Consider the following 27710-nt stretch of genomic DNA (forward strand, 5'->3'; position numbering starts at 1 on the left):
ATTTTTCTCACCATACTCTCTTGCTGAGTTAGTACTACACACGTCTGTTAAGAACCTATAGTATTTCTAATGGTAAGGTGGCTTCAGATTTTCAGATGCTGGCCATCATTTGTAAGATAAAAATGGAAGACTTAAATAATTTCTGTTATCCTTAAAGGAAAAAACAAGAAGGTTAGAACTACCTAGGTATTCGATCAAATGTTAGTAGAAATGGATTCTGTTCTCCCCCCCCCCCCAAAAAAAATAAATAATAGGAAGTAAGGGCCGCACCTGTGCATTAATAAATCTGAGGTGATTCTTTGCTTTCAGCACCAGAAAGGAAGGCTGCCTCTTTCTTCCTTGGATCCCTTCTAAGAGTAAGATGGATGGATGGTTATTTTTCCATGAAGAGCCATGACTTTTTTTTGTCCCCACTGAATTTGGGGCATCTCTAGGTTGGGCTGAGAGTGAGTTAATCATGGCTCATGATTAACCCAGGCTGAGAATGGGCTAAAACCTGGTTCAGAGCTACATCTTAACCACCATCTAAGCTTTTTTTTAGTAAGCCCAGCTTGAATTCTGTTTGATATTTATACCACAGATATTATTATAGGTTCTATGTTAGCCCTATATTTTAAAAAACTGTACATAAGCTGCAGGAAGGAGCTTGTTTCCACCACGTGATGCCTACTTGAGCTGTTTTGTTTTTAAAAAGCCGTCCTGTATTTGCATTATCATCATGTTGCAGAGTTTTTGTAACATTTAAGTCAAAGTTTCAAACTCCAAAGATGACAAAATGTGTCTTCCAAGGGCACATTAAATCAGACTCAGCAAGATTGGATATAGAAGACATTTTTTACACTTTAGTGTCACAAACCCTTCCTCACTAGAAATGAGAAGAGGGAAAGTTTAAGAATGAGAACTAGAAGAGAATCTGTCTGCCTTATGAGGCTGTTTGCTGTTATTCCCAGGCGTTTGTCCTGTGTGTTCCCTTAGTGTTTCTGGTGCAGAGATAAGAGAAGGTACGTTGCCAGTCTGTAAGCTGAGTGCGTGTTTATTCTGGTATTCTAATAAAGTACTCTCTTGCTCCAACTGTAACATACACAAAAGTCCGTAGGATTAGATTCTTTTGGAGAATTGTGTTAATCTGCCAGGCCTCATTTGTGAGATTGATTTACCCAGCAAATCCAGAGACCAGAAAATGTGAGAGATTGTAACCAATCATAGGGACATTTTTTCTTTTGCTTGGTCCTGGTCACTAAGATGCTTCTTTGGTCAGAGTTATTATGGAGATAGTTTTAACTGTATAATGAATAATATTTTGCAGTAATTTTCTTTTGGTTTTGTGTGTGTGTGTGTGTGTGCGTGTTCTAAATGACTTCACCAATAAACATGAATAAACGATGTGGATCAAAAACTAAAAAAAAAAAAATCCTGTTTGTATCATATGTTTCCATTACGATTGACCGTAAAAACAGCATTTTGAAATGCTTAGTGATTGTGCGCAAGTCATGCTCTTCGGTAGGTGGAAGGTAATAGGATGCAAATGTTCATTCCCCTTTCTCTCTTTCCTTGCAAGATAAGACAATCTGGGCTGCAGCTTGTTCCGTCTCAACCAGCCTTTGAGTTGGAGGCCTCTGTGGGTGTGTCTGCTGTCCCTGGTGAGGCGCTCTGGCCCTTCCCTTGTGCAGAAACACACAGCCGTTTTATGCTTAGGAGGCAGTGAAGAAATGCCCTGATGGTGACCCTTTTAGAAAAGAATAACACTGGCTGCATTAAATCGGCTGCTGTTTTTGTTTGGGCCAGTCCGGCCTTTGACAGTGAGACCCTCCAGATCTAACGGGCTGTTCTTCGTCTCAGAAAGATTGCCCCTCCTCGATCGAATGAGATGCAGTGAAATCCAGACACGCCTCTTTTGTTCCAGTTGCTCTCATGCATTTACCTTAGCCCATGTTAATAATTGCCAGAATGTACTTTTGTGCCTATTATTTGATTTTTCTTCCTCGTGATGCACAAAAGTAGATAATGAAATCAGTTTGCTCACTTCATAGGTCCATGAAGTTGGCTTGAGCCACGTTGCCAGGAGACCGTTGGGTCAGGCTGCTTCCAGGGCTGGGGTTTGTACCGTCAGCTCCAAGGTGGCAGGTCCTGCTGCCCTGGTCAGGCAGCAGCGTTCACAAGAGGGAGACGCTCCTTGGATCAGGAGAAAGTGGCTTACAAAAACAGCCAGAATTAAGAAATGAAAACAACAACCTTTAGAAGCTTATAATGCTCTTTGAAATTGACACTACAAAAGTTAGCATAAAAACAGCCCTTCTTAGCAATCAAATGGCCATTTGGGATAAATAATACAAATGGACAAGGGCTCACCCAAAAGCTGACAGGAAAAGGGAAAGCATTGGGCCTGGAGGATGAAGTGGCCGAGAAACTTCCCGGAGCAGCTGATGATGTACAAGGAAGAAAAGCTGCAGCCCTTCATGAACTCTGGCTCTGCATCCCAGCATGAGAACCCTTGATCCGGGCGGCCCTGAGACTCTGGAAGAGTCCAGTGAAGTATACAGTCAGCTCCAGCAACGGCAAACCTCCCTTTGGGGAAGAAGGAGGCTCCGAGATCTGGGAACGGCTCTCACAGAAGCAGCCACACTATTTCAGCCCCACCTTCCTTGCAGGACAGATGTGAGAATCAAATGCCCAGGAGAGAAAATGGAAGTCTGGCCTGTTCCTGGCTCCTTAGAGAAAGGATGAGTTCCAAAGACTATGGATGTATTTGAGGGAACCATTCCATTCCATCCTGTTGGGGAATACTCTTGGCCCTAGCACTTATGGCGTCTTGATTCAAAAAGAATTTGCAAGATGTCTTGATAAAGATCTTCCAGTGCAATTTTGTGTTTTATTTACTGTCAAGTTAGTTGGCATCAATCTGGAGAATCATTTAGTACACAAGGTTTACCTAGCCTGTCCAGTCTCTTCATGGAAAGAGTAATTTGCTGTGGACTAAGCAAAAGGTTGTGTCTTATAGGCAACTCTTATTTCAGAGATTTAGAAATACTGCTTGTTGTTGTTGTAATCATTTAAAATGGAAAAATCACCTTGACACCCTTCTTAATTCAAACAAAAAGATGAGGGCCAAGTCTTCCCAAATCAACCAGGGCTTTGGAAATCTCCAGGGGCATCATGTGAACTCTTGTGAGCTTCTGAAGGCTTTGGAAACTGCCCATGAAGAGGCTGCAGGAGCTGCCCTGGGTGGGCTAGGCAGCCTCCCCACAGCAGGAGAAAAAGGCCTGAAAGGAAGTGGTACATGGCAGTTCTTGGGTAGCACTGGATGGCGGGAGGGAGAGGTGGCAAGCATGCTGTTCCCCGAGGCTTGTGCGCCTGGGAAAGCACCCAAGGCAGGACTTGGGAGTCACAGCACAGGCACTAGAGCTGGCACAGAGGTCTGGGGCAGTGGCAGCTGGCTGTGACTGCTGAAGACTCTGGGCGTCTACTGTACTTTAGCCCAGCTCAGAGCTGCCAAATGCCACAAGGCAGGACTGGACTGTGATGGCTGTGACTTTGCACAACATTGCAGCATACCCGCCGCTTATGTGTGGCCTGTGCCAGGCCTCCCAGGGCGCTCTGCTTAAGGACCATAATGGGGAATTTGAATTTATTTAAAACATGTCCATCTTTTTAGGTAGAAAATATTCAAAAGAGAGTAGCAATATTCTAAGTAAACAAATTTGAAATAAAATAATTAAGCTGCAGCTAAATTAGTTCTGTTTTTCATTGCCTGGCTGTCTGTGAGAAAATTCAGCAGAATGACTCACTAGCTGAAAAGCCGGTCTTATGAATGCAAAAATTCTGGAATTTTCAGTGTTGAGAGATTGAGTAGTGGCATACTTTCTTTGTGATGAAGCATCTTTCCAGAATATGAAGACATTTGGAGTTTATATTTAGCATGAACCTTGTGGTTCTGGTAATCCCCTAATATTTCTCTGTTTAATTTTGAATGGCCCCTGCAACCTCTTTAAATGAGCTCTAAGGCTGATGCCTTCAGGCTGATGAATCAGCAGAACTAGTTGCTGTTGGACTGGTACAATCTCACTGGCCTGCAGGAGAATCATGAAGCAGAGACAGGACTTTAGATCAGCCATTATTACGTTGGTTTTCTTTCTTTTAGGTTAAAGAAAGTCTTCAAAGGGATCTCCATTCAGGAGATCAATTTGAGAGTGTTATGCTTGTAAAGGTAAAACAGGTGCAGTCACACTTATTCTCAATAGAAGAGAATATTTAAACTCAGGATTTAAATGTGAACTCTTTAGTGCTCTCTGAGCTTGGTTGCGTTACCCAACTAGATAACCTCATCAGTGTAAGTGAGTGTGGGTTTGCACCCTATTTATATACAGTAGCTTGCCCTGCTAGCGTTGTTGATGTATTGCCTTGAATAGGCTATTGTTTTCTGCTGTATTGTTTGTCTGGTGCTAATCCCTGCTCGAGAGCCAGTTTGGTGCAGTGATGAAGGCATTGGACTAGAGACCAAGAGACCCTGGGTCCCCAGTCCTGCCTTAGGCACAAAGCCAGCCGGCTGTCCTTGGGTCAGTCCCTTTCTCTCAGCCCTAGGAAGGAGCCAGTGGCAAACCACTCCTGAAAAACCTTGCTAAGCAAACTGCAGGGATTTGTCCAGGCAACCTGTGAGAAGAGAACATAATTGAATAATAGGGGGGGATTTTTTTCCCCCCTTATTGGGTGTTGGCTGCTGGAAAGGATGTGTTTCTATTTCCTTAGCTTGTTTTGTTGCCTCTTTTGAATGGTGTATAAATGTGGTTTATGTGTGTATTGATGGCTGATTTGGCTGATGCCAAGCTTCTAGGAATTCCCTCGTGGTTTCGGATTAGGTTGATCTCATTGTTTCCCAGTTGAAACTATGGTTGCACTGAGTCCATGAATGATTAAACTGAGGAGTTTTCATTGTGTCCTGCTATGTAGGACAGGCAGGCAGGGGACTAATAGAGTGCATCCATAAACACTAACTGGCAGTCAGATAAATCTATTTTTGTACCACAGCAGCGTGCCCCTTTTTGTTTACACATTTCCTGTTTTGTTAAATGTTACAAGCTTTTCTAAAGCACCTACTTTTTGCTGTAGTTCTGGTGATAGAAAGGACTTCATATAGAGCAGGCATGGAAATATCCCCATCTCTTTGCTGCTATATTAGTCAAGCTTGGATTAGGCTAGTTTGAGGTAACTTGATAAGTTCATAATACTTTTCATCTTACCCTTTGAATTCAGGACTGGAGAAGGATGAAAGAGTGTTTGTTTCTGTGTCTTTACTGTATTCACATAGGGCAGTTAAAAAAATTTTTTTTACAGTGTTATGTGAGGAAGGAAGCTTCCCTGGACTTCCAATATTTGAGGAGACCTAATGAGAAGAACACTGAGGGAAGTATGGAGTGGTCCTTCCCCATCATTCTAAAAGGTTATGCTTTTTGCAAAAGTCTAGAAGTGCCAGCAGGTTCTTTAATGATCTCATTGCCTAATGAAAAATTATTCTTCTCTTGTAGGGCTACTGCTCCATTAAGTTCTTTATTTGATACTTGGGGATGAAACAAACTCATTAAGATTCTAAGTTCGTTTCAGAGTAGTTCAAAAAATACTAATTCTCATTATTATTCTTTATTAAATGTATATGCTGCCTTATTCCAAATGATTTGGGGAGGGGTTTACAGGTAAAACTTTTTAAAAATACAACAATAGACAAAAATGAAGGGTGAAATGGGAAGAATGATAAAAAAACAAGATGAGAAATTGGATTTTCTAGGTGAGTGTGCAAATTAAGCAGGAGAAACATCATAATAAATAGAAGTTATACTGGAATGTCACACCGAGCTTTACCTACCAAACTATGCTCTTTATACCAGGAAGTGAACAGAAGCATTAATGACAAATGCACCCCAGGTTTCTGCCTTGACAGTTACGCTTGGTGCAGCATCGTTCACAGAAGTCTACATTTATTTGTTTAAAATTTGCTGTACCCGGAAGTCTGCGTGCTTGTTACTTAATCATCCTTTTTCTTGGTATCAGTTAAAACTATATAATGCTATGAGTTCCCAAGAGGGAATCGAGAAATTCAAGAAAAATAATTGTAGCCTGAAAACAACAAAATGGTTGGGCTTTCTTTTCTGTGCACAGTGGAGGTGCCAGGGTTTGTTTCCCTCCATGGTGCCTCCAAACAGCCTTAAGAGTGGCCTCGTCTACTGCGCAGACCATTAGGCTGGGAACCTGGGTGGATAATTGAATGTTCTCCCCTGGAAGCTTGTAAGTGATTGGTGGAGCTGGGAGCAAAGGAAAAAAAAAACAGGCCTTTCTGAACCTGGCAGAGATTGCTGGCTCCCCAATAACGGGCATAAAACCATGGACCTTTTCATGTTGGGTGTGCAGGCCAGCCTCCTGCTGCAGCAATTTTCCCACTGTTGTACTGGCCAAATCCCCTTGGCACGGTGGCCGCTTGCCAGCCACCTCTCTTCCTTCAGGCATATCGGGCCATTCTGGTCTGGATGCCCTCAACCAGTACAGATCAGGAACCCTAACTCTCCCCAGCTCTTGTGGGTTTTAAGCAAAATCCCAGGGGGGTGGAAGTTGGTAGCAGTTGCAGGTTCTGCTCCTGAAAAGCTTGGACTGCAGTTCCTCTGACTGGTGTCAGCAGAACCTCCAGAATGAAGTTGCAGCCTAGGAAGGCCTTAAATGCTGCTGTAGCTTCATGTCCAAAGAGGATTTTGATTCCATTCTTTTCTTTCAAAAGCTCCGGTCATTAGACGTTAATTTAATTTAAGAAATAAAGGCTCCTTTGACTCAAATTAGACTCCCAAGGCATCAGCGGAGTAAGCAGGGCAGAAGTGATTTTCCGGTGCCTTTCCCCAAGGTGTCTTGAGTCCGCTCTCCTGCCTGGGCTTTCCTGGAGGTCTCCACCCAGATGGTAGCTAGACTTCAAGCTGTTTAGGCACCAGTCCCATCCAAGGGAGGAGCCTGTTCTGGGCAAGAATGGCAAAGGTTCTTTCCAGAAGTGTCTCTTCAGAAAAAATATTATCTCAATTCCTATACTTTTGGTACACAACCAAAACTAATAACACTGTGTTAGGACAGATTTTTGATGGAAGCCGTATCGTTACTATGATGTTAGAATCTGAGAATAATCAAATCGACATCTGAATGTTAGGCAAATTTCTGAAATCTAGTAAGCCAAACTAATATTTGAAGCATGCCTCCCTCCCTCCTCCCACCCAACAAACTTTTATTATGGCTTCTAGGCCTGAGAGGTCCTTTAAATAAGTGTGCCAGTACCTTGGATACAAAATTTGACTATTAAATAGAAAAAAATATGGATTCTTAAAAGCAGCCAGCCCAGAAGTGGGGCTTGGACTAGAGAATCCAAATTTCTGGGTTTGAAGCCATACTTCCAAGACCAGAGGTTCAGGCTTCTCATTTGCCTAAGGACTGAAGTCTGACCAAATTAAAAAAGCATGTAATTATCACCGAGCATTTGATTTCGCCTCCCATGTGTGCAGGAAAAAGAGATGGAGATAAAATGCCTGGAGATGTTACAGCAGCTTGTAATAACTTGTTTGTGGCATGCATTATTTCAAACTTTACTTACTTTATATGGCTTTACCTTACTTTAATAGGCTTTTCATCCCAGAGGATCCAGAGTAGTTTTAAAAAGCCTTGAAACCACAAAAAGGCAACAGTGCTTAACAGTACCATAAACATTGAAAACAAAGCTCATTTTAAAATAAACAATATTCAGACTTCAAGGCCGCTCACTTCCACAGATGCTGGACTGAGCGCACACACCTCAGCTGGCTGCAGCCGAGGAAGAGCCGCTGCTCAGAGAAAGGGAAGTTTTCACAACCCTTTGCATTTTGCATAGGGGAGGAGAGGAAATGCACAGTGCCCCCCACACCGAAGAAACACGCCCTGCTCCCAGTCCACAGCTGCCTTTCAGCTGCAAAGAGCACCCGGGGCAGGAGACCCTGCAGCCCCCCCAGAGGGCAAAGGAGGGGAAACGGGAGGGAGGGAGGGAGGCAGGAGCAGCCACCACGGCCGGGTGGGACCTTCTGGCTCCCCACAAGGCCTCCCCCATCGCCCTTCTCGCCACCCTCCCTTAAGGGGGTGCCGCGTTTCCATACGTTTTCCCACCCAGCATAGGAACTAAGAGAAAAACAATCTCTTTTCTTTTTTTCTTTTTCTTTTAAAAAGCATTTATGAAAACACTGACATTTAAACTCCTAATCTGCCCTTTTGTTGAATAATTTTTCTGAACTTTCCAGGACAGCTTCTGGCCAGGTGGAGGTGGGTGGCAAGAGGCCCCCCCAAACTGACTGACTGGGATTGTTTTCAGAGAAAGCTAATGCTCGGGGCCGGGGGGGGGGGTGCATCCTTGAATAGCGGTCAGGGCAGCTTGCATGTTAGTCTCCCCTTCTGTTTAATCTAGGTCTGCCTATAACCACAACAGGGTTTCACAGAGTGGAAGTCAGTTGTGATTTCTAGACTGCTTTGTCTCAGGAAAGTTTCTCCCTTGCCCTCAATTCCTTATACTCTTTTCAAACAGGAACTTCGTCAACTGATTTATGAAAATGATTTTAAAATGGAAATGGTTATTATTTCAGGTTGACTAGGTAGTGATACTAGGCAGGGCTTGGTGGAATCCAGTTGCACATGCTTAGCTGTTTGCCAGATCTAAATAAGGGTTTTGTTGTTTGTTGTTGCTGAGAATAATTGGAGGATTATATAGTATGTTTCCAGGCCTATTTAGGTGTCCATAAAGACAAAATTGCTTGGACAGGCTTTAGTTGAGCTGTCTTGTTTTCGAAATAATATTCTGCATAGGAAGCAGACTCTTAGTTCAGGAAAGTTGATTGGTCAGAAACTATAGCTGACCATTTTTTTCAAGGGAAGAAAAGATTATTTTTTTAAAAAAATAGAACAGAGGCAATTCCCTCCCCCCCTCCCGGGAAAGGCTGGTTCAAAGTGTGTAACTGTAACTCTTCTCTTTTCCCCATCTCAGACTCCTTAACAATGTGCTGTAAAACAAAATGGAGATTTCAGGCATTGCTGGTAATTGTTGTGCAAATGTAATACTCCCTCCAAGCTGCTAAATAGGCCAGTGCTCTGTTTACACGAAGAGGCAGCCAGCTTTCCAAGTGTAATGAGTCAGCTACATGAACAGAAGGGGTTTGGAATTAATCTGGCATCCGTCTGGCCCGCTCTCAGAAAACCAGGTTTTTCAACCTCCCTGTAAAATAGGTATACATCCTATCTACAAATGGCTCTCTTGCTCTCCAGAACAAGCAAGCAATTTCCCACTCACCCCCCTGAGCATAATTGAACCAAATGCCCTTCGTGGATTCATTTTGAACTGGAATATCCATTTGGAGGTGGCTGTCAGTGAATATATTCAGAAAGGATTGAATGTCCTGGCTCCCATATCCCACAGGCTGTTTTTTATCTTACTTTAAGTGCTTGGCTAAAGGAAATGAGGACGCCTGCTGATGTCACACAGAAGCTCTGTCTGAATAAGGGACTGCTAGCTTGATTATTTCTCGGGCCCCGGCTCAATGTGTCAGCCATCACAAAATGAGGATGGAGATGATGATGCAATACAGTCCCCGTGGTTATTGTGAGCCCAGATCTAACTTTCCCCCCAATTCGACAATTGACTGTAAATTTTGAGTGATCTATGGCAGTGTTTCTCAACCCTGACACCTGGAACACGTGTGGACTTCAACTCTCATCTTTGCTGGCTGGGGAATTCTGGGAGTTGAAGTTCACATGAAACACTAGTCTATGAGATTTTAAAGCAATTTCTGAGGAAAGGGAGCTTGGTTGAAGCTTTAGGATCTGAAGATGTTTTAATGGAGGCTTATGTTTGAAAAATGAGCATTTTGAAAAGAAGAAAAGACACCTCACCTTTTTCCTATGCAGGAGTAGTTGAAGCCTTAACTAACCATTAAGAGTTGCCTAAGTGGATCCTAGTTACCAAATGAGGAGGAGCGTAGCCTGAGTGCAGTTCTATAGGGCATGTAGGTCTATTTAGTGGGATATAAGCATTTTGACTTGCAAGATTGTCTCTAATTTAGAAATCCTTCCCTTTGACGGATTTTGGTTGTGCTGGTGGCATACTAGCCAAGGTGTGCCCTAATTGGCAAGTCCTGCCCTCATTGCTAACAGGGAATGTTGCATTTGCCCCATTGATGCAGTTAATCTGTCAGTGTGGTCTACTTCTCTAGCTTCCTAAAAAGGATTGTATGATAGCCACAATGAGCAGCCAACATTAATAGAGAGTTGAAGATGATCATCACATACGGAAGCCTGGCCCTTGCCTTGTGAGAGACATAAATGACAGACAGTATCAATTAATAAATGAAAGGAAAAATAGGGCAGTATAAGGAGGCAACGGTGAGCAAAATTTGGGAAATGCAATGCTCCTTTATATGGGTGAGGGGTGTACAGGCTAGGTTTTTGTTCTTTAGCAGGACAGGATGTATGGGTCTCCTTGGTTATTAATGCATTCATTTTTAAAAAATACATAAGGAGTGTGCCTGTGACCTGAGTGTGTTTTTCATGCATATGATGCTGCTATTGTTGACTGAGAACCCAAATGTACTGGGTGTGTTAAGAAACTGAGCGGCCGTAACCATTATACCTCTTCCCTGGTACAAATGGGGTTGGAAGACTTTCCCTAAAGATGTGTTGGTTGTTAGTAGCAACTATAGAATAGTTTATGAACTGTTTTGATCTCTTCCATTTCCGCTTTTGAGTCTTGTCAACAACTTTTGAGCTGAATACCATTTGCTTTCCTGAAACCTTCATTATTTATATGGTATCAGTATTTAGGGTTCACGCTCACCAATCCAAAAAAGAAGGGGTCTGTTTGACACCTGCATACGGGAAGAACAATTCTGTTGTGCATATTTTCTGGCATCGATGTTAAACCTTCTTTTGGTTGGAGTCTATTGTTGGCTGAATTTTATTTTAAAACAATATACCTTGTCTCTTCAACTGACAAATGGCTTTCAAGGCTGATATTGGAAACAAAGGATTATTGGGGATTTATCTACTTAATATTTTAGTGTTGGCTTTAGAGTCCAAGATACTTGTAACTCAGAGCTGTAAATGCTAGAAAAGGTCAGGAACCTGTAAATAGAGCAGGCCAGATACCTGGCTGAATAAAAGAAATTCAGATAACTTGCCTTGCAAGTTAATGTGTCACTCACCCATGCTGTAAATGAAATTTCAGCTGCTTTCATTATGTTATAGAACATCTTACTGTCACAATTCGGTGAAATAGAAGAAAATTATGGTAATTATAACTTAATGCGTCATCGTTTCTAAGATATGGATTTAGGATTTTTTTTCTCGAACCCTTATTGTGTGACTTATTTTGTGCTCAGTCACTGGGCCTACAGCATCAAAGCGTTGAGAAAGCTGTTGTGTTTTTTCATGGAGCTCTTGCTGTAAAGAGAATCGATTTGAGCCTGGTATACATGTCTCTTTTTTCTTTCCCCGGGATCCATGCTGTAAAAAAAATCAAGATTCCTTAGAGAAAAGAATGAATTTTTTTTTAGTCACCTCTTTCCCCCAACCCATCCTGCTCTTGAACAGCTTCTTTCAGCTGGATTGGAAAGTTTGCTGCAGATGTGTGGCCAAATTATGGGATGTGACAACTCTCTCTATGTAGTAGATAGTGAGGGAAACCTTGCTCGCTGCTCTGCCTTCTTAGGTTAAAACAAAGCCTTTCCTCATCCTCGTGATCGAATTCTATAGTGACTGTAAAGTCTGTTGGAGATACGTTACAATGTTTACTACTAGTAGTAGTACTACTGTTGCTATTACTGTTGTGCTGCAAAGTTCAGTTGTTTTTTTAATCTTGTAACCAAGCAACTCACAACATGGGTAACAAAGCTTTGTTGTTGTGTTTGTGCATTGTGCTTCGCTTAGACCTACACACACACACACACATATATAAAGGTAACCCTGAGTGACTTGGGAAAGACATTTTCTCAGTTGTGTGAAAAACGTCTTTATAGTTTCCCATCTTTGCTTCCTTCTAGAATGGTTTGGTATCAGCAGCAAATTTGGCAGTTTACCATTTGCTGTAAATTGCTTTATGTGATACTCCCATGAACAACAGGAGAATGCAATTGAATTGAATCAGACATATGAACAAGGAATTACGGTTTGATGGAAAAGTAGGTGCAATGTTTGCATGTACATGTATGCAGATTTAAAAAAAAAAGATTATCCCTCTAAGGAATGCAGAAAAAAATTGTCCTTTGGAGCCATTTTCTCCATGCACAGATTTGCCCCTCGGGTGGCCTTGGCAGTGCTGTCTGCATTCCTTTGCAGGTGAACCGGAAAGATGGAGTCCTAATGCCAGGGTCCAGGACGGTTCCCATCATGGCCCTCGGGACCTGTCCGGGTCCAGAGAGGCTCAGCCCGGGTCATCCCCTCCCTGCCCTTTTCTACTAGGCCCTGGCTCACCTGTGTGTCTCCTTCTTTCAGACAGTTGATGATGAAGCGACGGCAGCATAAATGAAGGACAAGTAAGGAAGGCAGAACGATGCCCAAGGGTGGGTGTTCTAAAACACCACAATCAGACGATTTCTCTCTCAGCAACAACATGGTGGAGAAACAAACGGGGAAAAAGGTAACGTGTCTTTTTCATCTTTTCAGTACTTGGGTGCATTTTGTTGGGAGAACCTTTTTCACCCGCTACACACACACACACACACACACACACACACACACACACACACACACACACACTGCACCTTCTCCGCCTGGCAGCAGCCACTTACCTGGTGAGCCACCTGGGTCTTGCAGTTCCTGCCGGCTTCTCCACCAGATTTGATTGTGGGAAGCCAGCAGGAAATTGCTTCGCTTGATGGCCACAGGATTCGGTTAATGACAGCAACCGGGATTGCAGAGATTGCTGTTGCTAAGCAACACAGTCGTTCTTTCTGACCGCATCGCTTAGTGATAAAATGGGTGTTGCTGCGGTCTTCATGCAAACATCTGTTTTTCTTTCCACCAATGCAGTGAAGTGCCTTGAAGAAGGCAGGTGTGACTTGCATTTTTTAGGAATGCTGGGAATGTAATCTCCAGAATGCGATTTCCGCTGCTTTCCCTTGTTCCATAGCTGGGTGGGCGTGACAGGACTTAGCAAGAATAGATCTTCCGCGCTTGCTTACCTTTCCTGTTCTCCACCTGTGCAAAAGAGCACCCACTGTGTTCACCAAGGGCCAAGCAAAGCTGGTGAATTGGCTGCAAGGAGGAGGGGCTCCAGCCCGTCTCTGCTTTCTCGTTATCTGCACTGCTGAGTGCCGGAACCGTGACGGAGGGGAAAGGCAGTTGGTCACGAGGCCTCTTCGGCCTCTCCTAGGGACTGCTGTGCCTGCACGTCTGGAGCGAGCGCGGCTTTTCATTGGTCTTGTGTTTGTCCACGCTTCCCAAAGGCTTCGGTCTGTGTGGCTGACTCTGCTGGCTTGGGAGGGACCCCGGGGAATGCGCAGGGCTGGGAATCCCATTCCAAGCCTCGGCCAGAGACCAGGCGAGACCGGTGTTAAAATTCAAAGTGCCTGGTGGGCTGAGCCATTGGGGAAGAAAAAGCACGGCTTCCCCTCCAAGCCAGCGAGAGAGAAAATAGGGGCTTCGTTATTGATGAAAACCCACCGATGCCCCCCAGGGTATCTGGTCTTTGCTCTGTAGCATGCCACAGCCACCCAATTGGGAGCGGTTGTCGTTGTAGGCAAAAACTTGCCGGATTGTGTGAATTTTGAATTTTGTTTCACAGAATTTAACGTATGTATCACCTAGGCTTTGATAAACAAGCTAGCAGGAGAATATCTGCACAGTTTCTCACCACTGCTGTTTTCCATCTGCTTATTAAATCTCAAAACTGAAATCTTTCTTTGTAATATGAGTTAAGAGGGGTGGAGATATTGCTAGTTCTCAGTCTCAAAAAGGCCATAGGACTTTATTATGGGATGGAAACGTTTTGGCCCTATTCCAACTTCCATTTTCATCATCATACATCCACAACCTGATTAGCTGTAAGGGATGCTGGGGGTTGTAGTTCCATAGTAAAGTAAAAGAGCCTCCCTCCCCTCCCTCCCTCCCTCCCTCAGGATAATTGTAAATGGCAGTCAGAATTATTTTGGTGGAACTGTTCTCCTTGGAGCATAACTGGAATTTAGGCTTTCTTTGTCTCGTTCTGCAAAGTTTTGGTCAATGACTGTGCATCTGTTTCTTCAGATATAAAATAAAACTTTATATGGTTGAAATCCAAAAGAGCCAGACTAGATTATCTGCCATCATGGTTGGGGTGATTATGTGACCTGTTTAATCCTATCCCTAAGATGTCTGCAGAATGAATAATTCATCAAAATGGTGACATAGGTGTTTTGTGCAAGCTGTGCCCTTTTTTGCTGTGTGTGTCAAACATCACAATGCTGCCTAAAAGTAGACATATGAGTCTTCACTATTGATGTTGTTTTTTCAAATTGTAGCTTGTTTTATTCTGTTTTTATTTTGCTTTTAATTGTTAGCCACCCAAAGTTATATATGGGACGGGCAGTATATACATTTATTAAATTAATTAATTGTGGGGATGAGACTCCCTCTAACATGAGATTCAGTTTACCCATAAAGAATTATTTTTTCTTAATAGATCTCCCTACTTTTTCCATGAATTATTTAATCTCTGTTCAAAGCCTGCTAAATTAGTGGATGTTACCACATCCATTATTGAAATGTACATAATACTTTGCCATGCTATCCTTTTAATAATATTTATTTCAAAAGGATACCCTGGCAAACTGCTCACCAGTTTGAAGTTGCTTCCAAAAATTATAGTTTCATTAAGTGGAGAAAATAGAAGCTGGGATGAGTAATTTTGATTTCAGAAAGGATTCCGTGTAATTTGTTTCCCAAGATATTGAGAGCACGAGGAATTTTCATTCACTGAAGGCTGTTTTTAAACAACAGCAATATGGGAATTGAGTACTGTGAGTTATACAGAGTTTATAGGTCATTGTATAGTCTCCCCTTAGGAGAGAGATTGCCAGGGAGGGCAGACAATTCTTATGTAGGCTTTCTCCTCCGGGACTCAAACCTGGCTATTACGCGTGCAGTGGCAAAATTCTGTGTTGCTGCAATGTCTACTAGAAAAAAATTGGTTACAGAATTATAGCTGTCAGTTTGTGCCACTTTTTGGAGATAGAACAATCTTTGGAAAATGATATTTACACATATACTTATTGGCTCTCCACTCATACAAACTAGGCAGTGCCCCTAACCGTTTGAGAACATGGGATGTTTTTATCCACTATTAATGTATTATAATGTGTCAGTACTTTTTTATATATATTGCAACTAGTGATTGGTGTCTATTGCTGGTCTAAGATCGTAATAAAGTTATATTCTATTCTGGAAATTGTAATTTTGGATATGAGAATAGGAGTAGAGTAGTCATGGCAGGACAGGACAGAATAGCAGGTCCTTAGAGGTCTTCTAGTCTAACCCCTTGCTCAGGCAGGAAACCCTCTACCATTTCAGACAAAGGGTTGCCCAGTCTCTTGGAGCTTTTTAAACGCGTTATTAATTTATGAAATCATGGGTTCAGGTATTTAATGGAGACTGCTGCTTTTTTTGAGATATATATGCCCATCCTTACGTATCATCTGAGCGTTAATGACATATCAGTCTCTGTTCTAAGGCAGTGTAGAAGTATTTTCAAACCAGATGATTGGGTCATCTAACAGTCAGGAAACTCTTAAACGCATTTAGAAAATATTAAATAGTGAATAGTTCCTGAGGATAACTAATAGTTGGGCACTCTGCTTCAGAAACATTTTGTATCGTAGTGTTTATCTCTAATGTGTTTCTGAAGCTGTTGACTTAAGTGTTTGAGTCACAAGTTTTCTTTTTTTTAAAAAAACCACTTCCAGGTAACTGATCTAGATACCTAGTTCATTATAGCAAGATGACTCTAACCTAATGAGGTTTGGAAACTCTTTTTAAGGCCTTCTAAAATAGCAACCTGCTTGCAATCCAGAGTGAGTCAATAAATCAGGATTTTTTTAAAAAAAAAACCACAAGCATTTTTTAATGTGCTTAGTTCAATCTGTTCTCTGCAATGGAATGTGCTGATTTTAACCCTGGATAATGAACATATTTCCAATTGCACTTCCCATGATGCAAAAATTGGTGCATACTGTTGTTGGAAAAGTGTAATCCTTTACCTTTGTTCCATTGCTACTAATGTTGATGGGATTTCATCTAAGGTGGGGGGGAGCCTTTAGGTCGACCCTGGCAGGGGCCCCGTGCAGATTCTCTCTGGATCAGAGAGCTTGGAGGTAGCCTGCAAGCCAGCTCTCCCGGGGCAGAAGTGGCTCATTTTCCCTTGATTTTTTAAAAATAGTTTTGTTTTATTATGGCTCCCCCCACTCCCCCACCCCAGTATTATGCATTTTAGTGATAGTGTTTGAATACTTTTGTTTTAAAAATTCCTCTGAATGTAGTTTGTTGTAAGCTGCTTTGAGAAAACTTGGCTTTAAATAAAACAAAGCAAATTTAAAAGCAATCCCTGTTCAAGCCCACTTCATCTCTGCAAGCACCCAGCTGAAAAGCCTGAAGGCCCAGTGCAGACTGTCAACTTCAGCTATTTCTGTTTTTCGTATAACTACTTAGAACCTAGTGTTTATTTTGAATTTGTGTGAAATGTAGTTGGAATAGTTGGCCAGTAGTTACACTGCTGAACACAAGCGTCGATATAGAAGACATTTAGTAAGTGCACCTAATAATCAGACAGTTTTCAAAACATCCTCCATCCGCAGCAAGGAACAGGGCAGCTAAGCAGCCTCCAACATCCCACCTTAAAGCCATAGAGAATCAGTACAGGTAGTGCTGGGCAGTTGTGCATGTGCAAACCGCAGCATACATGTAAAGCTTTTTTAAAAAAACACATCCTCTTTCTTTTTTGTTACTTTAGACATGCACCAATGGGCTATTGTGCAGGCCTAGATGCCATTTTAAAGGTAACCATTAGATCATCTGCACAGAGTCCCTGCCTTTGCTTCCCTTCCTTCTCATCCATCAGTTGTGATGGATCTTGATGCCTACAGAGACTTCCTTGCTTGGCCAGTGGAGGAGGGGGAGTCCCTCTGCTTGTGCTGTGGGTTCCCAACGCACCTTTCTACTCGTTCTTGGACCCCAGAGAGGGGCCTGTGCAGCTCTCTCGACAGCCCTGGGGTGCAGAACTGCAGGTGGTCTGTGGGCAGCACTGGTGCCCTGCCCTGCACTCCAAAGGCCCCTCCTCTGAGATCGCAAAAGAGCAGCCCAGAGAAACTTGTGAGCCACATTGGGCAGGTGGGGAGACTCCCTCCACCAGGAAGAGGGGGGGGGATGGAGCAGTGCAAGCAGATCGTGCAGACAGTCTTTGCCAAAGAAGGAGGCTGATCAGCCCCTTGCTTCCCGTGGTTGACCCCATCAGCATGGCCCGGTCGCCAGCATTTTGAGACCATTTTGCAAAGGGCAAAGAAAGACCACAGAGCAGCAGCACCTTGAAGTCAGAGGTTGGACAGCCATCTTGCAGCTGCCATGAACTTGGGGAATGTGCAGACAAGCGTACATTTTTTGGGTGAACCTTTTTGCAAACATGAGGGCTTTTGTGAAAATCCTAATTTTCCTGTCTCTTTTCTAGGATAAAGATAAAGTTTCTCTAACCAAGACTCCAAAATTGGACCGGAGTGATGGTGGCAAAGAAGTGAAGGAGAGAGCTACAAAACGGAAATTACCTTTCACTGTTGGAACAAATGGAGATCAAAAAGATTCAGATACAGGCAAGAATATACAATATTATATTATTTTAAAATGGTTTCAAAATGGAGTGTTTTTGGACAAAGGTCAAGTCTCTAAAAAAGATGCGGAAAAACCATATTTAATAGCAAATCTGCACCCATTTTGATAGGTACTTATTCTTGATGCAGAACCCTTTTAATCCTCTCTCAAATAAAACACTTTACTTCTCTTTTTCGGTATTTTTCTGGTCTGTCCATTTGTATCTTTTTAGGCGTGCCAGAAAATTAAGCTAGCCATTTTTGAGATAAAAAACATATAATCATCAGATTATCATTTTACAAACATAATCTTTCTGCCACCTACCTTTTAGCCCTTTGTGATGAATATTCATACATAAATGGTGAAATGAGTGCGGTGTGTAGAGTGTCACCTGTTTTATTCTGTCATACGCTGAGAAGCCACAGTTGGCCCTGAGCACCGTTCAGTAGCTAACCGTGTCCCACAGATGGCAGCTTGGCTTCCCATAATGCCCCCCCCCCCCCGATTGGAATTTAGCTGTCTGCCTCTGCATTTCCAAAGCGCTGAGCCGCCCCCGGCCCACCCACCCCCCAAAAAAAATCTTCAAAAGTGCAAAACGTGCTTCTAAGTCTGCCAAAAGTGAGAGTTGAAATGTTTCACTGGTTGGTGTTTTGTATTAGTTTTCCTCTGGGTCCTTAATGACCAGAACATCCCCTTGTACTAAGAAGGAAAGGCCTTTTTAAAATTCCAGTGGTTCAGGAAGCAATGCAAATGGCAAATCATATCTGTGGTAAAATAAAAGAACAAATGGATATGAAACTTGGAGCTTGATAGAAGAAGTTTGGCTATCTGAGGATAGCAACCCAGTGCCTAGTTTAGTGTGGATAGAGGATTACCGTGATGTTGCCTAAGAATCCAGCTACGATCAGCATCATTTTCATTGTGTAATTAGTTGGCAGGAGACACCGTGATCCTTAAATATTAACCCAAATCATAAACTGCTTGTGGTTTTAGGTAATGGTATGAAATGGGAATAGGAGTAGGGCTTTCTGTTGTTTGTTTTTCTTGTTTATGATTGTACGGCTAAAAGTTTCATGATGACGTAATAGCTTCTGAAATACAGTTTTGCAGGCTCAGGAGCAGTTGCTAGATTTTAGTCTGGGTGATAATGCTCTTTTTGGGGTCACAAATGTAGAACTACTAGTTCAGCTGACTGCTTTGTTCTTTATAATTCTAATTCTAATAGTTCTAATACCCACGCAAGTCAAGAGACTAGTAGTATCTGGTGAGAAGGTATGGAAGAGAACTTCTCTTTCCTGACCTCTGAGTATTATTGCACTTCTTAGGTTGTTGTGCTTTTACATTTCCCAGCAAAATCAGCTAGAAACAACTGGCTTATTTTTCTCCCATTCTCTGCAAGCTTATTCTGCATATGATTATATCTGCTACATCCAGGACAGAATGAAACAAACAAACAAAAAATCAGAGGTTGGGAACATATTTTAGAAACTCTCTTACTTCTGCAGCCTCCAGCAACTCTTCGGCCTGTACTGAAGCTGAAGGGAAGGCCTGGAGCTCTTCCAGGCCCACAATGGGTACTCTTTGTGCTTTAAATCCAGTAAGGGAGAGGCCTTATCAGCAGAAGGAGGCAGCCCTGCCTTTGAGCGGGAGAGCCAGCGGGTGGGGAGGCGACCTCCGCAGCGAGGAGGTCCGTTCCTCAGCAGATGCAGCTTCCCCCGATTCAGCATCTACTCTGGTGGGCTGCTGCTTTCCTTGGCTTCTGGCTGAGTCAGAGGGCTGCCCAGGAGGTGCCAGAAAACGCTGCTTGATTCGTGGGCTTCCTTCCTGCAAAGGCGTATCACGTCCTGCGGTTTGCTTGTTTTTTGCTCTCTTGTTTTGGGGAGGCTTGCGGGTGGCCTTTGAAACGCTGTTCAGGCTACTGGAGAACGTCACCCTGGCTTTAGAGGGGTTCAGGCGGGCAGGGTGCTTTACACCCAGCACACGGTCTCACGCTCTGCAACGGCTGGTTTCTCTTCAAGACGCCGTGCCTTTTCCTGGGCTGGCCCAGCGGTCCACAGGCCGAGGAAACCAGTGGTTCAGAAGCGGGTGACAGGGCTGTGACAAATCATCATCCTGTGTTATCAGCTTCTTAATGCCTCAACTCAACTGGCTGCTAGACCTGCCTGGCTTCCGTGTGAACCCCAGAAAAATAAACATGTTTGTAATTGAGTGATGACGAGCACGTCTCGAATCCTCTCCTGTTTGGGAAGAAGGGCCTTTGGCCCTAAAATATTCACGGGGCCTCCATTCGGCATTCTTAAAGCTGAGGCCTCATCTGCTCCATCAACTTTCACAGAGCTTTTCCAAAAGTTGCCGTTCAGTTCGATTTTTTAATGCAGCAGAACAAGGAAGGTACGGTAATCTGGAAATGATCCCATTCATTCATTTCATTATTTTCAGTTTATCTAAGCTCTACCTATTATTTTGTCACCACTCCTCCTTAGACTCACACACACACACACACACACACACACACAGTTATATCATTCAAAAGCTACATTTCGCCCAAGCCTCAAGAAAAGTTTTGCACTCCAAATCCAACAAAACTTAAAAATTTCCTGAATGAATGAACAAATGAGAAAAGCTGGAGTTATGGAGCAGCAAATGTCTTCTTTCCTAGACGCCTTAGAAATACTTTCTGCTTGCAGTGTGAAAGCTGTTTCCAAAAAGGCCAGGGAGGAAAGAACATGTTTTGCTGGTGTTTTGCACCTTTGCTTCAGAAGGACAAAATCTGTCCTGTTAAGTCCATAGGATGAGCAGCAAAAGTTAAGTGCTGGTTTTCCTTTCTCCTAAAATGGGAAGCGCCAAGAAATTCAGCCTAAGCTGGCTGGGAAGATTATTACATCTAGTTAACACTATGAAAACTCCTTCATTTTCACTAATAAAACAGAGCCATCTCAACTTTATGATGTCTAGAAACTGCATAGATAAAGCATCCGTTTAACACTCTGCTAAAGCGGGGAGGGACCCTTCCCCCCTATTTGAAATCCAATGAAGGGCTCTTCAAGGTCCCTTGTTTTCTCCCGCTGCTCCCCCGATAAGGGAAGGGCTGGCTGGGGCAGGAAGCGTCACCCTCGGGGTTTCTCCCCCCGCACCTGGCCAGCTTGCTCAACCTTTCCACCACCTTCCCTGCCTTGTTCAGCTCTGGCCTGCCCAGCCTCCCCGTCTGCCTCCCTGGCTGGTGCCACTCCTGGGTTCCTCTCACCTGATCTTTGCACACCTTTCTCCTTCACTGTTTATTGTTTAAGGAAGGCAGCAAGTGCTGGCCAGATTGCATAAATGAATGGAGAGGTTATAATAGGAGCCGCCCAGCCAAAACTGTTGTCTGTGCAAAAACATTTGCTAAACTGGGCTCTGTTACACCAAGGATTTACTCTCAATTGTTTTTCTAAAGCGGTGGAGGGGGGCGGTGTTTGCTGATCATGACAGCGGAAGAATATAAAAAGCTGTTTTGCAGGTTATGGCCTGACAAACTGGAAAGAAATGGCAAAAGCTAAAAGCCAGGAAGAATTTCATTTGCTAATAATGCGTGAGCTACAGTCCTAGCTTTGCTACTAAATACCGGGGCTCTTTTCTTCTCGTGTGTTTCCCTCTTTCTTTCCGCGTATCAAGCCACCCTCTCAGTGGAGGAGGAAAGAAAGACCAGGCGGGTCTCTGCCTTTGCTTGACCGGGCCCTCCGAGAGGGGGCAGGCCGCCTGGGGGCCTTTCTCCCCTCAGGGCAGGCCGTGGCTGTTTTGGAGCAGAGTGGAATGCAGGCCTTGTTCTCAGACGCAACTCAAGATCTGACGGTCGGTGATCCTAAGTAAGTAAGATCACCGTCTGGAGCGAAAACTCTGGAGGAGGAAACCTTCCGAAAGCCAAACAGAATGTGGCCCCCTTAGTTGGAGGTTGATCATTAACCTTCCTTTTCAACTGTCCTTCCAGCAGCTGCGGATTCCACCCAGGCCTTAAGCTGCTCTCTCTAAAACTGCCCAGCTGCTCTCCTCCCCCGCTTTACACTTTAGCCCGTATTCTGCAGCTCCTCTGTGGACTCCTGTTTCAGGCGGAACATTTGCCAAAGGGGCCAGGTCTTGCTGCGAGAGAGCGGCGTTGTCTGGAACAATAGAGCTGACTCGAGAATAATATTCAGTGTGTGCTTTTAAGAAGTCCAGAGTTGTGCCTGGGACTAAATTGAACATGCAGGCTGGGAGGTGGGGAAAATGGACTCAGGCTTGTCCTTCACGTATGGACAGGGATGGCTTTCATCACGGAGGCTGCCTAGCTCTGGGAAAGAAGGAGAGGAATCAACAGGGGTCTACGACAACTCGCCACGGCTAACTCACCGCAGGCAACTTGCCATGGCAAATCCCCGTGGAATAACTCGCTGCGGGACAAGAGTTACACTAATATTGAAGAAACAGTCAAATAGAATCCTTAAGGTAAAGGTTCCCCTGGCGCCTACGTGCTAGTCGTCTCCAGCTCTAGGGGACGGTGCTCGTCTCCATTACAGAACCAAAGAAGAGCCAGCACTGTCTGGAGACGACTCCGTGGTCATGTGGCCGGCAGGACTAAATGCCGAAGGTGCACGGACATGGTTCCTTTCCCACCAAGGGGGTCCCTATTTTTCTACTTGCATTTTTATGTACTTTCGAACTGCTAGGTTGGCAGAAGATAGAATCATTAAAGGATGCCAAAGGAGGACAAAATAAAATATGGACGACAAAACTTAAAATTATTTTAAAAATTATTTTAAATAATTAAATTGGATTGTTGAATTGTCCTGCAGCGAGTTGCCCCATGGCAAATTGGCTGCGGTGAATCAAGACGTGCCTGGCCTGTTCTGCTACCGTTTGGAGGGGGAGGGGCTTAACACGGTTTGTTTCTAAACCAAGGTTTGTAATTGGGGAGGGTGGAGATGGTAACTATGTCTATAATTGTTGCAGATAAGAGTGGAGGTTGCTTTCTTAGATAGCTTTTCTTTTTCTCTCTTGCTGCATTTCATTTTTTATATATTTTTCTTTTTTCTATCTTTTAAAGTTCTTAATCTTGTGTAAAATTCTCTTTTAAAAAATTATATTTAAAAACATGGTTTGCTTCTGTTAGATAGCTAACCATTCAGGAAAAACATATATAGCAATAGCACTTCGACTTATATACTGCTTGCTAGTGCTTTACAGCCCTCTCCAAATGCTTTACAGAGTCAGCATATTGCCCCCAACCATTTGGGTCCTCATTTACTATACCCTGTACCAAGAAGTGGCTTAAATTCCCAATAACTACGAAGGAGCCGCCTTCCTCTGATGGCCTCTCTACGAGGAAGCCTTCCCTCCTGTGAGGCAGCTTCAGACTGCAGCTGCCTTGACTGCACAGGAGGCATTTTAAGCCCTGGCTTTGCATCCTTGGGGAAAAGTTGTGCAAAGCTGGAGCTGATTCTCTTACAAAGAGGGAGTTGGAATGCAAAATGGAATTTTATATTACAGAATTTGAGAGTGGCAAAGAACGAAGCTTCCAACTCCAGAGGGTGAGAGAGAGATAGTCTTGCTTCTTTCAGTCTTCAGTGCTGCTGGGCTAGCAAGCATGATCGGAAGTAAAACAGGCTTGACGATTGTGCTCGGAAGGCGGAAGCCAGGAATTCTTGCTCCAGTTTGGCCCCGGTCTATTCCCCCGAAGGGAGCATCACAAAAAAAGGGGGGGGGAATAAGTATGTACATCATGCATTTCTTGGTCCTTTCAAATAATAATTAAATGCCTCTTCTGGATTAGAAGCCTTAGACATCCATGATTGCACTTACTTTTACAGTTAGAAAGTTTGTGTGTGCTTGGTTTTTTTCCTCTCAAGGCAAGGAGTATATGTGACTATTGGAGAACTTCCCCAGAAATTCTGATGAGACAGAAGGCAGATATATGCCATCTAGATTTAGAACATTCGTTCCCTGCGATGGGTTTTAAAATAGACGTCAATGTTTTAGGAGCAGAAACCTGAAGGAAAGATTTTCAGATATTCACACTGGTACATCATGCATGGAAAGATACTCTGTCTAGTTGCAAGAGGAACTTGTGTGCCTTCTGTGTGGAAAGATAGGCTATGAATGGAATAATAATGAAGAATAATTAAGTGCACGGGAGCTAATTTCTTCCAGGCCACACAAGCTCATAAAAAGATCATCAAAGCTGACGACAATATTTTTATGCCATGCCTCTCCTGAGCTGCTCCGCCGACAGTGAGGTCACGTCTACCACCCAGCACCCTCAGGTGTAAAGCTACAATAGCCAAGCAACAATATGCCCCCCTTAATTGAAGTGTTGCCCTCTCTGGTTTCAAAAACGCTTTGGAGGAAGAAGGCCATGTTGGAGGGGGGACCACTTGGTTTCTCCTCTGAGCATGACTTGGCCTCCTCTGTGCTGATCGCTACCTGCATTTCTGATGCTGATTAGGGAGTTTGCAGTGCTTGATGAATGAGAGGGTTTCGCATCCCCTTTGACTGCCATTGCCCCACCACCACCAAAGGGGTTCAGTCTGGCACCTGAAGGGGAAGGGTATTTTTGTTTCCATCTGGGTTTTTTTTACTGAGAGTCGTGAGCGGCCTAGAATCATTATACAAGATAGGTGGCTATATAAGTTCTGTCAGCAAGCAAGCATCTTTTGGCTTGTTGATAATAGGCTGAACTGGCTTCTTTGGGAAGAAGTTTTATTAGTCACCGGCTGGTTAATTGTGTGGAGAATCATGAGAAGCAGGTTGCTGGCTGGTTGAGAAACGTTTTGGTGTGCTGGAGTCTCACGTGTGTTTTTCGTTGCTGACTTCCGTGTCACCCACGCGATAATCATTGACTCAGGTGGGACTGTCCTGCCCAGCCCTTTCTTCTTCACTGTGCTGGGCTTTACAGAAGGAAAAGGAACAAGAAGTTCAAAGGTGGCTCTTAACTAGCAACTGGAGAGAATTAATTGAATATTTGAGACGCCCCTTTTTAGGCTCCCCTCCGTGATGCTAACTGGGTACTTAAGGCCAGACTCCCATCACCCACAGGCACCACCAGGGCACAACATATCCTGCCCTCCCTTGGCACGGTGGCCCTGAGGAGCTGGCTGTGGGAGGGAAACGCTGCCTGCTCACCAGAATCTGGGGGGGCTTCCTCTGGTGGTGGCGGTGGCGGTTATTCTGCCATTAACACGGCCTCTTCGTTGTTAATAGTTACCCTTGTAAGAATGTTGGATATTTCTCAACTTCTCACTTTTGGAAAGGGATCAGAAGTGTTTTTTGTTTTTATTTCCTAATGGGCCTAAAAAAAAATATCTCAGATTTCCTGGCAACGAGTTGAATTTGTAGGAACCTGAGCAGGGATAGAAACATTCCACAAAGCCATTGAATGGCCATGTTTCTGCTGTTATTTCAGCCATGACAAATAATCCAGGTTTTGAAAAGCGTATCCAAGCATTCAGAATAGTTTTAGGCAACGTTTCTTCAGGGAATGTTTTTGTCTCCGCAAAATAGGACCCTTGTTGGCCCACACGGTTGGTGGATGAGACCAGGTTCCTGGTGTGGTTTCATATCCCACAGAAGTATTTTTTCAGCTGCAGGATCAGAGCGATACTTGGCCAGCCACTTCTACCTCCACCTGACACCCTCTGTGTCCATCATCACCTCTAGTTGTCGATGCTTGAACGCCCTTGAAATTATTGCTGCTTAGGTCTAAAGCTGCTGGCTCAGTTTTCTTGAGACAAAATATTTGAAGAGCCTTTTAGTGAGAATGAGATTGAGAACCCTAGGAAAACTGTCTGGCTGGGAAATCTTTGAGAAGCCCTGGAGCTGTGCTCACTTTTCCTCTGGGCCTTAAACTGAATGGCCCGGGAGCTCTAGGCTCCGTGTTTAAATAACATCCCTTTTGCAGTCTGCCTGTGCAAAGAATGCAGTCTATTTATTATGGGATGGGAATGTTGGTGTGTGTTCGTTATAGTTTGCATTAGGAATTGCTACAATGTCTTATTCCCCCCCCCCACACACACACACACCTAAACTGCCTGCTTCCCCGCTGCCCTGTTTCAGTGTTTTGGCCCCTCGCTCCGGGCCCCTCCCTGGATTTAGTGTATTCTGCTGCCTCCGTACTGGTCGTGCTACTGTTCCCCGCCCTCCTTTCCTTCCTTCCTTGGCATTCAACTGGTCCTCTTCCTGCTTTCTCTGCTGCTTTGTGCTAAAGATCTTGCTGCATTTCCTCCCACTCTCAATCTGGGTGTTTTGCATACTCTTGAGGGATACAGCAGCCTCATTCAGCAAACTCTTAGGTCTCTCTCCTGGCCCCTTCCAGGCCCCGTGCAGGATCCACAGCTGCCTAGGACAATCTGCAGTGTCGGATTCCTCCTTCGGGCCTGGGCTCCGTTTGAGTAAAGCCCACCTCCAAATATCTGCACGGACGTTTCCCAGCGTTTGGCATTTTGGGGTGCGCCAGGGTCCCTGGCAAAAGAGCCACTCTGCACGTGAAGCTGAAGCCCGTTGTGTCCTTCCTCCCTCATTCTGTGTACCATTCTGGTTTCTTTTTATGGATCTTGGCTTGGCTCTGTATCTGGAAATTTGTTTTTCTGAAAATGAAAGCCTTACAGTAGGACCGAGGGGGGAATCTTTCTGCGTGCCCCCAGGGAAGCGGATTTGGGAGATCAGCAGCCGGCATTTCTGATGTCGCCCTTTGCTCTTTTGTAAGCCACGAGGCACTTGGTTGTTTTTAAATCTTCTGCACTGCTAGAGGAATCGAGGGCTGGCTCCCTTTTCCTTGGCACAGCTCTTTCTTCCTGCCTTGACTTGCTCTCTGCCACGAGGCCTCCTTGCTTTAGGCCTGTGATTTACTTCCCATTGAACGCAAGAGAGAATATTTGGGGCCAGTCAGAAGGTACCTTGGAATCTCTCCTACTACACTTACAAACACCAGAGAGGCCTCTTCCGTATTCAAGTTTAATTGAACTTCCTGGGAAGCATCCAAGGTCCCTGGCTTCAAGGCCCTCTTTTGCCTGGACCTTGTGTGTGTTTTTCTTTTTCCTTTTTTAAGGGGCGGCTTAAAAGTTTCATACGTTCATCTCTCTGCCTGGGTGTCACCTTCAGGCCAGAGAGGGAAGAGCAACTGGGAGGGGGAGGAACACCTTGCCTGCCGCCCTGATTCTAAGGCGGTTGGTTCCCGCCTGGGATTGTTCAAGGCCAGCCGAAGGGTGGGCGGCTCTGGTGCAGTGGTGGGATTCAATTTGGGGGGGCTACCTGTTCGGTGGGCGTGGCTTGGTGGGCGTGGCAGGGGAAGAGGAGGCTGTAAAACCTCCAGTCAGAGGCGGGATTGGCCGGTTCTCTGAACAACTCAAAATTTCCACTACCGATTCTCCAGAACTGGTCAGAACCGGCCAAATGCCACCTCTGCTCCGGTGATCCTACTTTGGCCCCACCATGCTGGGCAGGCAGGACAAAAGATCGACCAGGGAAGCTGAGAACTGCCTGGGCGAATGGCTTAATTGGGGGCGGGCTTCATTCACACTGCAGAAGGTGAAGCAGAGGCCTCCTTTGTCAGATTGCCCAGAGGAATTGGGGGTGTTGAGATAGCTTGGGAGCAAAGCCTCAGCAGGTTTTGCAGTTGGGAAGAGCAGAATATACAGGTAGTCATCAATTTACGAGCCCAAAATTTATGTTAAGTGAGAAATTGGTTAAGTGAGTTTTGCCCCACTTTACGACTTTTCTTGCCATGTTTATAAGTGAATCCCTGCAGTTGTCAAATTAGTAACATGGTTGTTAAGTGAATCTGGCTTCCCCATTGACTTCGCTTGTTGATCCAGTTGTCAAGCCACCAAATATAAAATCACGTGACCATGGAG

The 27710-nt window shown here is 44.3% G+C and overlaps 1 protein-coding gene across 3 annotated transcripts in view; it reads left to right on the plus strand.

Annotated features, from left to right (window-relative positions):
- Nucleotides 1-27710, plus strand: part of ANKRD11 (ankyrin repeat domain 11) — a 114111-nt gene that overhangs the window by 67780 nt on the left and 18621 nt on the right. For all 3 annotated transcript variants that reach the window (XM_087971352.1, XM_087971351.1, XM_026684865.2), the window contains 2 exons: nt 12517-12661; nt 17717-17855. In XM_087971352.1, coding sequence (XP_087827478.1) covers nt 12575-12661; nt 17717-17855 — 226 coding nt within the window. In that variant the 5' untranslated portion in view covers nt 12517-12574. The remainder of the gene's footprint in view (nt 1-12516; nt 12662-17716; nt 17856-27710) is intronic.

Source organism: Notechis scutatus, chromosome 9, assembly GCF_049901735.1.
Source record: "Notechis scutatus isolate UNSWTSFEM ecotype Mainland chromosome 9, rNotScu1.2, whole genome shotgun sequence".
NCBI classification, from domain to species: domain Eukaryota; kingdom Metazoa; phylum Chordata; class Lepidosauria; order Squamata; family Elapidae; genus Notechis; species Notechis scutatus.